The sequence below is a fragment of the Acipenser ruthenus genome, chromosome 19, assembly GCF_902713425.1.
Source record: "Acipenser ruthenus chromosome 19, fAciRut3.2 maternal haplotype, whole genome shotgun sequence".
NCBI classification, from domain to species: domain Eukaryota; kingdom Metazoa; phylum Chordata; class Actinopteri; order Acipenseriformes; family Acipenseridae; genus Acipenser; species Acipenser ruthenus.
In genome coordinates, this window is record NC_081207.1 from 17,738,058 (window position 1) to 17,754,843 (window position 16,786).

At 37.1% G+C, this 16,786-nt stretch overlaps 1 protein-coding gene across 1 annotated transcript; it reads right to left on the bottom strand.

Moving 5' to 3' along the window:
- Nucleotides 1-232: 232 nt before the first annotated feature.
- On the bottom strand, nt 233-14,938 carry LOC117424436 (hyaluronan synthase 3-like). The gene is made up of 4 exons (XM_034040763.3): nt 14,800-14,938; nt 10,167-10,787; nt 6,302-6,403; nt 233-5,376 (listed from the first exon to the last, which is right to left on the bottom strand). Exons 2-4 carry the CDS (start codon nt 10,785-10,787, stop codon nt 4,447-4,449), a joined length of 1,653 nt encoding a protein of 550 aa, XP_033896654.2. The 5' UTR covers nt 14,800-14,938; the 3' UTR covers nt 233-4,446.
- Nucleotides 14,939-16,786: the final 1,848 nt, after the last annotated feature.

Sequence of the window (16,786 nt, forward strand, 5' to 3'; positions counted from 1 at the left end):
ACAATACATTCCAGAGGGGTTTATTGAAAAACAAAACAAGTTGAAATCTGAACCATTTTTTTTAAAGGCTTTAAAAATGTCTGCAAAAATAAATACATATTTTGAAATAAAATTATTGTCTTTTAAAAGTCATATATATATATATATATATATATATATATATATATATATATATATATATATATATATATATATATATATATAACATTTTTTATTTGTTTTAAGGTGTCAACATAAAGAAAAATAAAACATTTTACCATGAAATTCAGCTAGGTTACACAGGTCACTCATTACCAGCATCCATGGTATTAAATATACAGTTTAAAAAATACATAATAGAAAAATATATTTATTTACATTTTTTATTGTTACCTTATGTAAAACCTGTTGTTTAAATGCAACTGCTGGGTTATATTAATGTCTTTTCCCCAACCAAAGAAAATCAAACCCAGTTTGAAAGCACTGTAAACCTTCTCTTTATTTTAACTGTGGTAACATATGATAAGATACAGGGGTGGTTATAGTCAGATGGCCTCATTGCAATTAACTGTAGAGAGATGGAACTTTGCCACTACAGGGCCCTGTACCTTGGCACGTGTGATTTATGTAATCTAGACTCGATCTGGCTAGAAGTGTATATAGTACCAAGAGCCAGCATCATCTCAGTGATGTTCCACTTTGGAAACAAGTTTATTTTTGTTTTGTTGGCAATACGCTGCTGTGCACTGAATGGCACAGGTCCTGGAGGGCCACTCCACTTCAGGTTTAACAGATACAATGAGATGATTAACTAGTTGGTCTGGGTGGAGGTTTAATTGGTTCAATTAAACACTTTAGAACAGGGTTGGAAGTGCCAACGTTGACCACCCCTGTATGAGACTGGCTGATCGAGCTGACATTACATATGACATGACCGGCAACTGGAACTGAAGAGCAGTGCCTGATCTAATAGTCAAAGTACCTATCCAAAAAAAAACTATTAAGAATGATTATAAACATTATGAAAATGTAAGGGGACGATTAAAAATAACAAACCTGCTTACTCTTTAAGGTAAAACCTGACATGTCCTGGAAGATATTAAACTGGTACAAGGAAACTAAAAGACGGAGTGTATAAACTGCTTGTATAAACAAGGAAGGAAGGGTGCAGCACCAAGTAGATACTTCTCTCTAAATGAGACATTTCAGCAACCCAACAGATTGAAATGAACAATATTTCTACATAATTGTACTGACTATTCCTTGTGGTGCTCCACCAAACACTAGATGGCAGTAGTGGGTTCAAATGTTAGGTTTCCAGTGCTGTGGAAATGTAACACAAATAACTCAAAAGAAATACTGCACCTAAGACTGGACTCACCAGCAGTGATGTTCAACAGGCAATTATCTTTTCAGCATCCATTCTACTGAACTATTTTCTAAAGTGCTACTATCAAAGCTGCTCCAATCCCCAATGTATAATAATAATAATAATAATAATAATAATAATAATAATAATAATAATAATAATGTGTGTAAAGTAGATATACGTTGATAATTTACAAAATAAAAAATATATATTTATCCATATATATAAGTAGCTGCATAGTTGTTTGGTTTCAAACTAAAAAGACAAAGGGTCTATATTATTAATCTAAACCGTAATTAATCTAAATACTGGACATGCAAACCTCTTCCGACTATGTTGGATTTAGTTGTTTTATATTGAAACACCAGTGGGGTTAATATAGAGTTTAAGGCTGGCTGTATTTTGTCTTTTGTTCAGATAATTAAAATGTATTCCCCCCCAAAGATGCTAATTTCTGGTTTCACAGACCCCAATTAGCACTAATCTTGGAATACCTAATGTTACCCAAGGTAAGGTATTTCTGGATTAGTTATGTGAAACCAGCCAAAAATCATAACTCTTTACCACATGCAAATTAAACAAGGCTATAAAGTAATATGACCTCGGAGGCCAGTGGCTATCCATTTTGAAATGTCTACGATCTTACAGCTCACTAATACATCCGTGGAAGCACTGCTATGTATACAGTATAAGTCAAGGCAATGTCTTGTAATGCATTAGAAAGACGTGCATTACAAATTTAGTACTTAATAAAGTGCATGTAGGATTGCAGACTGAGCTGGTGATCTGTTCTATCAACGTGGACCGAAAACATTTGGGATGTATTTCCCTGGGATCAAACATTTGAATACTGAGATTAATTTTATAAATATGTCTTGAATTAACACCAAAATTACAGATTTTATAGGAAAAAAAATACAAATAAAAAGTGGTTCCTTACTGGAGAAAACAAGTGAACAAATGACAAATTACTTAGAAATAACTTTGTAAGTCGAGGGGTATGGGATCGAAAAAATGGAGGGTAAGATATGGAATTATTCATTAGCATTAGTTTCGCAATAAGAAATACAATGGAATAAAGTTCACAATAAAACATGTTTTAGAACTGTTAAGATCATCAAAATATACTGCATTATCTACATCATTTGAGAAAGTGAAAACTGCTTAGATAATCCATACCCGTCCTTATCCCAAATAACTACCCTAGGCCAGTGCAATCCACATCTAAAGACCTTCTCATCACATTTAGGTGATCATAATGGCTCAAGGTTACTGTGACAATTTTCGACAGTTCCTGTTTTTTAACTTGCCTGCAGTACAATGCTGTGGTGTGTGTAGTCCTGAAAATGGTACCTCTGCACTGGGTTACTAGTAAAAAAAAACCTAACTGACACAAACTGTACCGGAGCACCTGCAGCCAAATTGTAACCCTAATCACATTGACTTTCAAATAGCAGCAAATGAGCATCATTCAGCAGACTGACTAATGCACAGTGCATTAAACTGCTTTACATTTCTCACAGTGCACATCAGCAGTGAAATTCAGATTGCTCTTCCAGGTTCACAAAGCACACACAACTTTTGGCATTGCAAACATCTTGCTTGTCCTTGACCTAAATGGAAGTTTAATAAATATGTGGCTAAAAACAAATCAATCCCTACATTGTTTAAACCAAATTTTGTCTCCTACGTTTGTATAGGTTCTCAACACTTGGAAATTATTTTCTTTGGTTGTAACAGAATATTTAAATTACAAAATTAAATAAAAACACAAACAAAAAGTCTTGCTTTCAATGCATTTCAATTTGTTAATAAAGGCTCAATGACTGAGGTACTCGTAAATTACAAAACATCAGCAGTTTTGTTTAAAGAAATAAATAGAAAAATTCAGAGTATGAAAACATCAAAAACGCATCATATTGTTTATGAAATCTTTAAATACAATATTGGACTTATTAAAATATTCACCAGTGTGCTGGAACCATAGCTGGTACTATACATGTTTGATGTCTTGCATGGGCAATTGAGATACCTTGCATCACAAAATTATTGCCCTGCACTGTTATTGGCACCAAGTGCGGCCTGGTTGAACAAGGGTTTTGTTGTGCACTCAAAATGATCAGTATACCATGCATTTCATTAATTCACTTGTATGCATAGATTGTGTAGTTAGTTATGTGTGAGTATTTTGAGTTGCCTTTATAGTTCGCTGAACTGGTACACGGAATTGCTGTGTAAAAACTCAATAGGATTTTTGAAGTAAAATAGAACCAGGAAAAAGTATGTACTGGACTGTGGTCAAATTTACAAGAAAAAAGATTAGCCTAAATGTTTGTCTGCTTGGCGTTTAGACATTTGTCTATGGAATTTATGGTTGTTACAGCTGCATTTGTTTTAGTAAAATACATGTTTGTTGTGTCCATCCAAAGATATTGAGCTTTTACTAGTGATCTGCTCAACTAATCACAAGCTAGAATCCATGAATAAGTTGGTCAACATGACATAGATTTTTGTACTCTCAGGGTCTAACGAACGTTACTGCTAACAAATAGCCATGCTAAGTTTGATCACGCCTTGGTGATCTTTACATGCATCTAAAAATGTAGGTCTGATGTACGTACTTGTACGTGTGCCTCCAAAACATCCCGGTATTGGGGATGTAAAGTAAAGACAATCAATTTTAGAAATACGCAAGAGACACCTTGCTTTGAATAAATGTAAGGCAACATAGAGATTAAAATGGACTTCTTTGCTATTTTAATACCTGATTAAGTGTTAACAACAAATGAGTCCAACACTTTGTTCTTCATTACTTTGTTCATCAGTCTTAATTGAATATATTGCATCCAATAGCAACAGGTAGGAAATAAGTTGGCACTGCTGGAAATATACCTGGGAACCCTTTAGAACCTGTTTTCCCCACTCAGTCTTAGTACCTTTGCAGCATACAGTAACCATGCTGCTTTTCTCTCAATTCAAGTGCTGTGGTCTTTAAATGAGTTAGGGCCAGGGGTTTTACCCCTAATATGTGCTTTAAGACTGAAAATAGTTTACTGCATTGCCCAGTTACGGTTGATATATATGTAGCACCAGAATGTTTAGGCCTCAGCGTACGCCAGGTTGTACTGCTCCTCTCTCTTGCTGCACCGTTTGGCCACAATGGCCAAGTAGAGGATGAGGAGTATGATCCAGTAGCTGGCGTAAATTATGGCCCCAGCGATCAGGAAGGCTATCTCAGTCTCACTGAAAGGGTCCTGAGTCTCACAGTAGATGGTGTAGGAGATCCCTCCCAGCAGGATGGCGAACCACACAGTGACGGGGATGAGGCCGATGAAGTTGACCACAATCTTCTTCCGGCCAGAGGTGCCCCAGCCGGCTTTGTTGATGGTGGCTATGGCGAACATCTTGGCCGGGAGTAGGCTGGACATGTAGAGGAGCGAGTAAAGAGACATGAAGATCATGACCACGTTCCCCCGGAGGAAGCAGGCGTAGGTGGCTTTGATCATGCCCACCAGCTGCACCGTAAGAAAGAAGAGCAGGATATTCCATATGCGGCCCCGGTAGAAGAGGTGGATAACAGTGGCGATCAGGAAAAAGGGGAAGAAGCCGGTCACCACGGACTCGTAGGTCATCCACAGGTTGTGCTTGTGGAACCATAGGGCGTTGTAGAGCCACTCGCGGAAGTAGGATTTGCTCCAGCGTGTCTGCTGGTTGAGCCACCGGAGGTACTTTGTAGGCGTCTCGGTCTGGCACGTGGATCTGGCAGTAAATTTGGTCTTGTAGCCCAGGCTCAGGACCCGGTTGGTGAGGTGGCGGTCGTCCCCAAAGCTGCACTTGCTGCCCAGGAAGGTCTGGTTGTACCAGTCTTCCAGGAATTGCTGCAGGAGGGAGTTGCGGTACATGCCCAGGGGCCCACTGATGCACTGGACGCAGCCGAAGTAGGACTGGCAGGCCCTCTCCACATTGAAGGCCATCCAGTAGCGCACGCTACTCAGGAAGGAGATCCATGAATCGTACTTGTTCAGGATCTAGTTTGCATTAAAAGAAAGGAAACGCTTTATTACGCTACATATTGCTAAACAGGAAGTTTGATAAGTTACATATTAAAATACTACAGTCATTCTTCTGATCAGTTATCACTTGGCTTGTACACTTATACCTGAAGCTAAGCGAGAGCTTTCTTTACTTTTATTGGTACCAGATATAATTTTTTAAAGGAAAACATGTTTGTTATGACACGCTTACTTTAAAAGTAAACAAATGAGATTTCATAATGGAATCATTTCATTAGCCATAACCAATTTAAAACAATAAGGTATTGTTCCTATACCCCCTGCTTGTGTGCCACTGAGGAACACTCAATCATACAGTAATAGCTTAATAGCAACCATTTTGTCGAGAAGTCTTTGAGAAAGTCTTGTAAATGTCCTGTCGAACGTTTTGATAGAAAGCAAGAGACACGTGTCCAAGGTTCAAACTAGTTTTAAATTTAATGAATATCAATAACGGGTTTAGGGTCTTTGTATTATAATACGGGATATTCATCAGGGCAGGGTCGAGTGAACAAAGCAATAACATGACTCCCAATGAGATAATAACAGCCCCTGTTGTTCCACCTCGGTGATCAGAGTCATGATATTGGCTTGTACACTTGTCTGATCCCATGGTTACCTATGAATAAGTCCTAACAAAATGAATGAATGCCACTGAACTGAGGATTCTTTTCAGATTCACCTCCAACTACGAAAGCTATTGATGAGTTGAAAATATTTTTTTAAGTTCATGACCCAAAGTCTTTCCCGGGAGGGTAATTTGGACCTCTTAAAACAGTCCTTAAGTTTTGTAAATAGATGAGCGGTAAGAGAATTGTGTTTACAGGTTATCTGAAAGGCCACCCAGAGACACTTCAAAATGAAATGAGGATACGGTGATCTCTCACCAGAGATTATTTACCTGCACATCCCCTCCAACTCCTCCGACTTTGGGATCCTGGTCAATGATTTTCAGCAGTTCCATGGTACAAGCAGGATCCAGGACAGTGTCCGAGTCACACACCTGACAAACACACAGGAACAAACACGGGAGGGATTTAACACACATTGTACACTGCAACTACAAAAGATCAGTAGTTAAGACAAAAACATATATTTTTTAAATATAACACTAGATGAAAAGTTGCTGCTGCTTCATGGGTTGTAGTTCAGACTCCCTCCAATGGTCCAGCATCAATCAGACCATGTGACCTACTGCAAAGGTACCAGGATGCAGCAATTCATCTATATACATTGAAACATTTGCATATCTTTAAATTTAAAAAAAAAAAACCTTTAGAACCAAAATATTGTATTCTTAATAATAGGGGCCAGTAAAAATGTTTATAAATCTAAGACGAGGTAAGAAAAGGTATTGAAATGCATTGGTTAACAACAAGGGTAGTGTGTATATTAGGTAGTAAAGGTTTAGAAAAGATTACTATTAATTACTTAAGAATTACTTTCAGGTTGAACAAATTAAATTTCCTGTTTTAAAGTCTTGAATGAGTTTTGAAGTATTTTCTTTCTTCAAGTGAACAGTTCCTCTGTCTGGATTAGGCAGGATATTTCCTGGGATTTTCCATGATTATTATGTATAAAGTATATACCTACTTGTACTCACGGTGTTGTACATTTGACTGGGTGTGACTTTAGCCATTGCTGCTTTTAAAAGAAAGCTGTGTATATTATAATCTGAATTAATAATCATACTTTTGGTAGATACACCTAGATAGGCTCAATAAGTATTGTATTGGGTGGCACATGAAACCAGTGACGTTCTAATAGATCAAACTCCCAAAAGAAAATGTAATTTTTTTCTTTTCCTAAGGTTCTACAGGTGTATTTAACACATAGATACGTGACACTCATTTACCTGTAGTAACCTTTGAGGTGAGTCATATATATATACAGACGTGCCCAAATTTGTTGGTACCCCTCCACAAAAAACGAAGAATGCACAATTTTCTCTGAAATAACTTGAAATTGACAAAAGTAATTGGCATCCACCATTGTTTATTCCATATTTAATAGAAATCAGACTTTGCTTTTGATTTTTTATTCAACTTAATATTGTAAATAATAAAACAAATGAAAATGGCATGGACAAAAATGATGGGACCGCTAACCTAATATTTTGTTGCACAACCTTTAGAGGCAATCACTGCAATCAAACGTTTTCAGTAGCTCTCAATGAGACTTCTGCACCTTTTGGCCCACTCTTCCTGAGCAAACTGCTCCAGCTGTCTCAGGTTTGATGGGTGCCTTCTCCAGACTGCAAGTTTCAACTCTTTCCATAGATGTTCGATTGGATTCAGATCAGGACTCATAGAAGGCCACTTCAAAATAGTCCAATGTTTTGTTCTTATCCATTCATGGGTGCTTTTAGCTGTGTGTTTTGGGTCATTATCCTATTGGAGGACCCATGACCTGCGACTGAGACAGAGCTTTCTGACACTGGGCAGTACGTTTCGCTCCAGAATGCCTTGATAGTCTTGAGATTTCATTGTGTCCTGCACAGATTCAAGGCATCCTGTGCCAGGCACAGCAAAGCAGCCCCAAAACATAACCGAGCCTCCTCCATGTTTCAGTGTAGGTATGGTGTTCTTTTCTTTGAAAGCTTCATTTTTTCGTCTGTGAACATAGAGCTGATGTGACTTGCCAAAAAGCTCCAGTTTTGACTCACTTGTCCAAAGGACATTCTCCCAGAAGGATTGTGGCTTTTCAATATGCATTTTAGCAAATTCCAGTCTGGCTTTTTTATGTTTTTCTTTCAAAAGTGGAGTCCGCCTGGGTCTTCTTCCATGGAGCCCACTTTCGCTCAAAAAGCGACGGATGGTGCGATCAGAAACTGACGTACCTTCACCTTGGAGTTCAGCTTGTATCTCTTTGGCAGTTATCCTTGGTTCTTTTTCTACCATTCGCACTATCCTTCTGTTCAATGTGGGGTCGATTTTCCTCTTGCGGCCGCGCCCAGGGAGGTTGGCTGCAGTTCCATGGACCTTAAACTTCTTAATAATATTTGCAACTGCTGTCACAGGAACATCAAGCTGCTTGGAGATGGTCTTGTAGCCTTTACCTTTACCATGCTTGTCTATTATTTTCTTTCTGATCTCCTCAGACAACTCTCTCCTTTGCTTTCTCTGGTCCATGTTCAGTGTGGTGCACACAATGATACCAAACAGCACAGTAACTACTTTTCTCCATTTAAATAGGCTGAATGACTGATTACAAGATTGGAGACATGCGTGATACTAATTAAAGAAACTAAGTAGTTTGAAATATCACTATAATCCAATTATTTATTATATTTTCTAAGGGGTACCAACAAATGTGTCCAGGCCATTTTAGAATATCTTTGTAGAATAAGCAATAATTCATCTCTTTTCACAGCTTCTTTGCTTTATTCTATGACATACCAAAGGCATGCAAGTATACATGATAAAATAGCTTTTAATTTCATCACTTTTTAGGAGGAATGAAGCATTATTTCAATGAGCTGTAAGGGTACCAACAAATTTGAGCACGTCTGTATATATATATATATATATATATATATATAAGCGGTATGTTATTCTATATGTTAAAGTAACATTCGACTATGAAGCAAAATGTGTTAATTCTATAGGGTGATACAAAACTTTTGGCCACAACTAGGTATTTCCATGCCAGGCCAGATCGTGATCATTACAATGTAACACAGCCAAGGTGTACCGCATAGAGCACCTGCCAACTTCATAATCTCCCATACGAAGCGGCATAGCATCACAGAACAGTGCCAAACGCCATTAACTGCATGCCTGCTCTGATCTGGTCAAGTTCTATGGCCCTCTTTCAGCTGCTTGAACATTTCAACAGGTAACAGTCAAGAAGGAGAGTCTGTCTTCATTAGGTGTCGATAGACCAGGGGGTTGGGGTTCAGGTGTACTGAAACACCATGGCATTCACTGTACAACACCACTGCACAGAATCATGGGGCAGATGTGTGGACAGTGTGCCTGCTTCAAACATTTACTATGCAGAGGGAAATTTGTGATATCTATTCTTAGTTACAAAAAAGGCCCCTTAAAGTTATGATTTAAAAGTACAAGACACAGTTGGGGCTTGTTGGAAACAGTTTTGGAAAAGGTACATTTACTACATGTAGTTACACCCTAGATTTAAGTTATTTTCCCCGTTGTATAATTTTGTGGTAAATGTATTAAAGAATATAACAAAAAGAGTGCAAGTAGTGTAGCTACAGTGTAGTTAATGTACTAATGTGCGTGTACCATTAGCATTTAATTGCTTGTGAGAGGCCAAATTACTCTCAGACGGACAAAAAGCTCATGAAATTAAGCGTTCTCTACTGAAAACTGCTGACTGCTCTAGTACTGTAGTTTTGAAAAACAAGTCCACTTAAACACAAACAGACCAGTAAACTGATCCAGTATGATGTACCTTTCCAACATGTATTCATTTTCAATATATCTTAGAGTAATATCTCTGTAAATTTACTCAGAGATGAAGCATGAAACAAGAAAATGTAGACTGGCCCTTGACTAAAATCTTCAGATACATCAGAAAACATGCATGTGTTAGTACTATATGCAAGAGGTTCCAAGTAGGGCACCAGGGTAATTCATTGATCAATGATTATTTAATTTTGGCTCACAAAATGGAAGCCATGGCGATCAATAATTGATGAATCAATTAATTGTTGCATCCACACCACAAATTCCACAGCAACATCTTATCTAGCATTCAATACTTCTACTTAAACCTTGTGTTTCAGTGTCATTACTCACCTGCATATAATCCACTGAGTCCCCAAGTGCTTTGAAGGCTGTGTACATGACCTCCCTTTTTCCGCCCCACTGCTGCATGACGCAGGAGTACCTGCAGTTCCTCACGACCTCAGTCACCCGCCTGGAGCCCTCCTCCAGGGTGTAGTCCTTCTCTCCATTGGGGGCCACATGGTAATTACCCTTCCACACACAGGTGCCTGTCAGCTCAGATCCCATGACCTCGTTAAAGAGCTCCATCATGTACATGTCATCGGGGTTGTTGCCATCCACCACCATGACCACCTTGAGGTTGGGGAAGGAGATCCTTTTGACAGACTGGAGGCATTTCTTCAGGTAGTCAGGATCTTCCTGGAAGGCAGCGATGCACAGGGCCACTGTCTTGCTCAGGATCTCTTTCCTGGCCTCCTTCCTCATCTGCCGGTGCTCCAGGAAAGCAAAGAGGCTCTGGAAGAAGAGGTGGAGGGCCAGGATGGCCCCGTACAGTCCGAAGGAGAGGTAGTGCTGATCTGTGTGGATGAACTGGTAGCCGGTAATGTAGGCCGCCAGGATTCCCAGCAGGACAGCCAAGGCAAAGACGGTGGTGCCAATAACCCTCAGCACTGTGGAACATCTCGATGGCATCTGGGAACAAACCAAGGGAGAGATGCTGGGGTTTTTGGCAGGTAAGTTCACAGGATTTCAGTATACTGCTAGGAATGGATAGGACACTTACTTGCCCAGACACTTTCAGTTGCAACCAGGTCTATTTGGGTGGTTTATTATTTTTATTTTTGTTTGTTAAAATATATTTTGCACAAGGCAAAGATGGACCAAAGTACTGTAATTTCCACTCAAAATGTGTTTGTGACTAGTAATGAAAATTGCGCAACTTATAAGCACCTTGATGAATATGGCCTTGTGTCTATCTCTTAAAGAAATAAATGACTTAAAATGGTAAATGATGCATGTAAAATAACACATGCATTTACACAGAATGGAACATTATCCATTGATTTTAATCTTTGTTAGCTTGAATAGTTTATATAATATATTTCACCTAAAGAATGTGTCTGTTGACAATCTGGTGTATTGTCAGGTCACTATACTTGCATGCAGTCAGTCACACAGGCTGAGGAAAAATGAACTAGCTGATCTCTAGAGAACAGCCTCAAAGCAGCCACAGGAATCCTGAGATGAACCAACAGCTGCAAAACTGATTAATATAAAATAACTACAGAAAACAAGCAGACCACACAATGAAATAGGGGTAGAAGTGAATAGTTGACTGGTTAAGTGATCCAGTAGAAAAGGGACTGGTAAGTATGAATCATGTGGTTTCAGAATGACATTTTAGAGCATTACAAAAAATATTTTTAAAAATTCGAAGCAGTTTTAAAATACAGTGCAGAGATAGTAAAGTATTACGAAATAGTATATATATTATCATTTGTTTATTTAGCAGACACATTTATCCAAGGCAACTTACAGAGACTAGGGTGTGTGAACTATGCATCAGCTGCAGAGTCACAATTATGTTTCACCCAAAAGACGGAGCACAAGCAGGTTAAATGACTTGCTCAGGGTCACACAATGAGTGAGTGGTTGAGGTGGGATTTGAACCGGGGACCTCCTGGTTAGAAACTCTTTTCTTTAACCACTGGACCACACAGCCTCCTATATACACACACACACATATATATATAGACATTCACAGTTGTAGTCAAAAGTTTACATACCCCAATGGAAATTAATCATTTCTCGAAACAAATAATTATAGGAAAAACTCCAAAAATGCTAATTAAAAAGTATTCATACCCTGACAAGGAAAATTAAATTAATAGCTAGTTGAGGCACCTTTAGCAATAATAATCTCTTTTAAATGATTAGGATATTTGTCAATGAGCTTTTGGCATGATTCTTTTGTGATTTTTTTACCATTCTTCAATGCAAAGTTGTTCCAGTTCATTCAAATTCTGAGGACTTCTCTTGTGCACAGCCGCCTTCAACTACCAAAGATTCTCAATCGGATTTAGATCGAGACTTTGACTAGATTCCAGAACCTTGATTTTATGCTTCTTTAACCATTCTGAAGTAGACTTTGATGTGTGCTTTGGATCATTGTGTTGGAATGTCCACTTGCGCTTTTGGTAGTGGAGGGTTTCAGATGATTGGTTAATGTCTTTTGGTATGCTATAGAATCCATTTTATCATGTATTGGAACTAAATTGCTTGTGCCATTAGAGGAAAAACAGCCCCATAGAAGGATATTACCATCTCCATGCTTGACAGTAGGTAATGTTCTTTTCTTTGTACACCTCACCAGACTTTCTCTAAATGTAATGACTATCAGCATGATCAAATTTGTGTACAGGGCTACTTTGCGTAGGCGCCTGCTTCATTTTTTCATTTTGCTTGAATTTTTGGATTGAGACATAATAATATTTTTTTTAAAAATATATGAACATAATGTAAATTTTTTATTTAACATTATGTAATCAAATAAATGACCAAATTATATTGCAAAGTCTACTGGAAGCCATAATAATATTATAGTATTTCATGTTAGACTTTGAAATGCTTTTTGTTAAGTATATGGAAAACTACAAAGCGGTATGTAATTCAGTGTTAACATAACATTATTCAGCAGGTTTCATTTGACTTTATGAAGCAAAATTTGTTAATTCTATAGGGTTATGCAAAACTTTTGGCCATACAGTAGCTGTACTATAAAAAAATTGATCCAGAGTAAGCAAATATACTTCTTGTTAAATATTCTATTTTAATATATTACAGAAATCTAAACTGGAAAACCAAATGCTTAAAAGGTTTTACTGCTTATGGGTGTAGCACATAGCATTTAAAATGAATGTGGTACTGATTTCTAATGTAACGAAACATGACTTATTCAAACAAAGTGGGTTAATGCTGTTTTTTCATCTCTCTCTGCTGGAGCGATGGGGTTTGCTCTGTGGCTCAGGTAAGCCTTGGCAGGGTAATGGCTTTAATTAAAAGGCCAGGTTGTCTTGGCTCGGTCAGGCCTGGGGCGATGAAACAATCTCACTCATTCATTCATTAAATTACCTCCCAGAGAAAACTCAAAGAGAGGTTTCATTCAGAGGAATATTATCAGAGCATGGATTCAGGGAAAAGCACAGTGCTGAGAAATTGCAGGATTCAAAAGTTAACAACGTATGTATAGATGTTGTACAGTTTTGAAATATTGCAAAGGGAATGTGCCACTTTTGAACAGTGCCCAAATGTAATTGTTCTACACATATACTGTGTTTTAAAAATGATGTATTAAGAAAAAGTGCTGACCTATTTGTATTTTTTGTACACTTTATTGTATTAACTGTAACCACAATGTAATCGAATAGAGTTAACATGCATTAGGTCTTTGTAAAAAAAAAAAAATAAAAAAAAAAAATAAAAAAAAATAATCTATTGACATAGCTACTGAATATGTTTAATAATTCTTTAGATATCCACATACTGCTACAGATTTATACAAATACATAAGTTTTTCCTCTTATTAGAAGCACTTGATAAACAGAAAAACAGAATATATATCTATACAAAAATATAGTTTTCTGTGGTGCCAATCTTTGAAGCAACAAACCCTTACTCTTTACTGATTACCGATTGATTTTAGTGTGACATGAGGCAAAAGTGGCTGCTCTTAATTGTAGAATAACATGAATACACCCACATGTACAGAAAACACACTTAGACATACACACAGACACATAGATAGAAAGTGAAAGATTTTTGTGCACTGGTTAATACAAAACAAGTCTGATATGCACAAGTTAAATCCATTAAAGAAGTTCTATTATATCCAAATATTCATAATCATTTACTACTTTTTTTCCTTTTTTCTAACTTGTATGTATTTATGTCAATATATATTATGTATGTACCGATATGTCTGCATGTATGTATATAAAATAAACCTTAAGTACAGTGCGTGCTTGAAAATATTATTTTTCTTTCGTTATGTAATTGCTTTCTACACAGTGTACATAAATAGAACTTGAATTCACTTCATCGGCACAGTAATCTGACAGACAGCAGCTTGAATTCTTAGTGGTACCCATTCCATGCATTCAGCTGTGGAGTAACAGTAAGCTACACTGTTCTAATACAACTGTGCAGAAATGGGTGATAAAAAAAATTAACTGGACTGGTGGTGGTGATTTATTTGAATATGTTCTTTCTGTGGAATATAGAGAAAGTGGCATGTGTATTTATAAGTACGATCTTTAAAGAAACCAGAACGCAGTAAACTGTATAACCATACACTGTTAAATTATTGTCAAAAGAAATAACATACCAGTATAGCTACCATACTGTACTTTTTTAAAAAATATTAAAAAAATAATATATTCAAAAGAAATGTTAAAAAGCTTTTGACGAAATATATGTACAATATATATGTGTGTGTCTGTGATTCTTTGAGTTTGTGCAGATTCCTCAATACTCTTCTTTATTTCATTTCTCTTAATCCACACTGAATTTCCACCTTATTTTAAATATATACATAGCTTACATAAATGTATATATTATATATTTATATAAATATACAGTATATACATGTATTATTTTCATTATTCAGTAAAAATCATGCAACTCAGTAATGGTTGTAAGTACTCACTGTTCTTCTGTTGTAAAGAGGATCTTTAGTCCATTTGCAGTTGCCCTGTATCTCAGGTGTGATGAAGTGGCTCTGATCTGCGACTGAAGGAGCTCCTGAGAAAGTTTGCTTTAAATCTCCACCCTTCCAGCGCTGTGACGCTGAGACAGGTTTGGGTAAGATAAGGGGGAGGGAGGAACATAGCTAGGGATGTGAGGACTGGGTTGAATTAATAAATGCAAGCGGATCTCCTAAAACTGCAATAGTAAGTAAAATGAAAAACTACAGAGAGGAGGAAAGAATTTGATCACTGGAAAATAAAAATAAATCTCAAAAGGGAACTTCTGTTTAAATATTGTGTATGTACTGCACCCATTCAATTGGGATTCCAACAAGTTTGGAAGAATACAAATAAATAAAGAAAACTGGGTTATTTATAATATACAGTACTGAATTAGGTTACTGTTGATTTTGGGGGTGGGGGGCGGGTTGTCTATTGGAATGACAGAGAGTGACTGTATGGCAATAGTTATACACAAGAAGAAACTAATATGTTTCTTATCATTTGCAAATACCTCTGAAAAACAATGTTGGTTAAGGGCTTAATTTGAAGATGGAAGATGCGCTGTTAATTAACGCTTACTTCATATTATTATTATTATTATTATTATTATTATTATTATTATTGATGATGATGATGGTTATCATCATAATATAATTCATTATTGTATTAGTAATGTTGCATTAATGTTGTTAAATCATAAACACAGTAAAGTTCTATAAAGACTCTTATGTGCTGCAATAGAAACAGGCATTGCATTATTATGAAAGAGCAAAACGTACAGCCACACTGACAGACTACAATATGCAATAAATGAGAATGGAAAGGATAAATGAGGGACCCATTCCTTGAATGTTTATTCCAGTGTTTTTCATTTTCACCCACTAGGGCATGTCAAATGAGCGTGTGCCTTGGTCAAACAACACAGAATAAGTGGCACGGCACTCACAAGATATCATAAAAGTTGTAATCCCCTGAACTGAAGATGGTCTGATTCTAATAGAGGATTTAAATAAGCTGGAGCACTTTGGAAATCTGGCACTGTAGTCTGTAAAAGGGGCGGGGAGCTCTATTCATGTGGTAACATGTTTTTGTCTTGTGGGGGGTGAATTAAAGTTACTTTAAAAACATGAATGAGGGTAATCTAATTCCATACTGTTTGTTTCCTGCACTGAATGCTAAATGTTATCCAGACAGCTATCCCAAGGGACAAGAACCTCTACCTGGGATTTAGCCTGCAGTCACAACTTCCGATAACTCTATGAAGCAAGCACTCCCAGCAAGGGCCATGAAGTGGTGCACAGAAGGCTTTCTGCCAATAATATTGAGGATAATATAAACTAATGCGTTTTGTGTGAGGTGTTATTGTTACAAGGGATGTCATCTAGTGCAGGTTGGGTTCTGTCTGTTTAAACTGAGCGAAATGGTTTTAATTAGACATAAAAGAGTTTTTTTTTTTTTTAAACTTTAGAATTGTGTCATATGTTCTGTGCACACAATGACATATATTCACAAGATAATATGGAATGGCATTTTGATGAAAGTAGTATTAGTGCTAGTACTGGCAAAGAAACATAGCACAGCAAGGCAGCAAGAGGTACTACCTCATGCAAAAGGCTTGGGGGAAAAAAGGCACTTTGTTTTTTTACACAATTCAAACTATAAGTCTTAAAGTGATGGCTACTATCTGTATAATTGACTCTACAGTAATGTGTAAAGTAATACTGCAATTCCAGTAAGTGATCAGCTTCACAGTGCTAAAGTCAATTGCAACTGACATACCAGTTGATATAAATTGATCCACTAGAGGTTACAGACGAGCTACTGTAACTACTATCAGTGCTGCAGAAGCAGCTGTACACGGGTATCTCTGTTTATGACTACTGGGTGCTCATGTGAATCTCTATTATAACAAAAGTCCTAAGCACATGGTTTTATCGCATGACT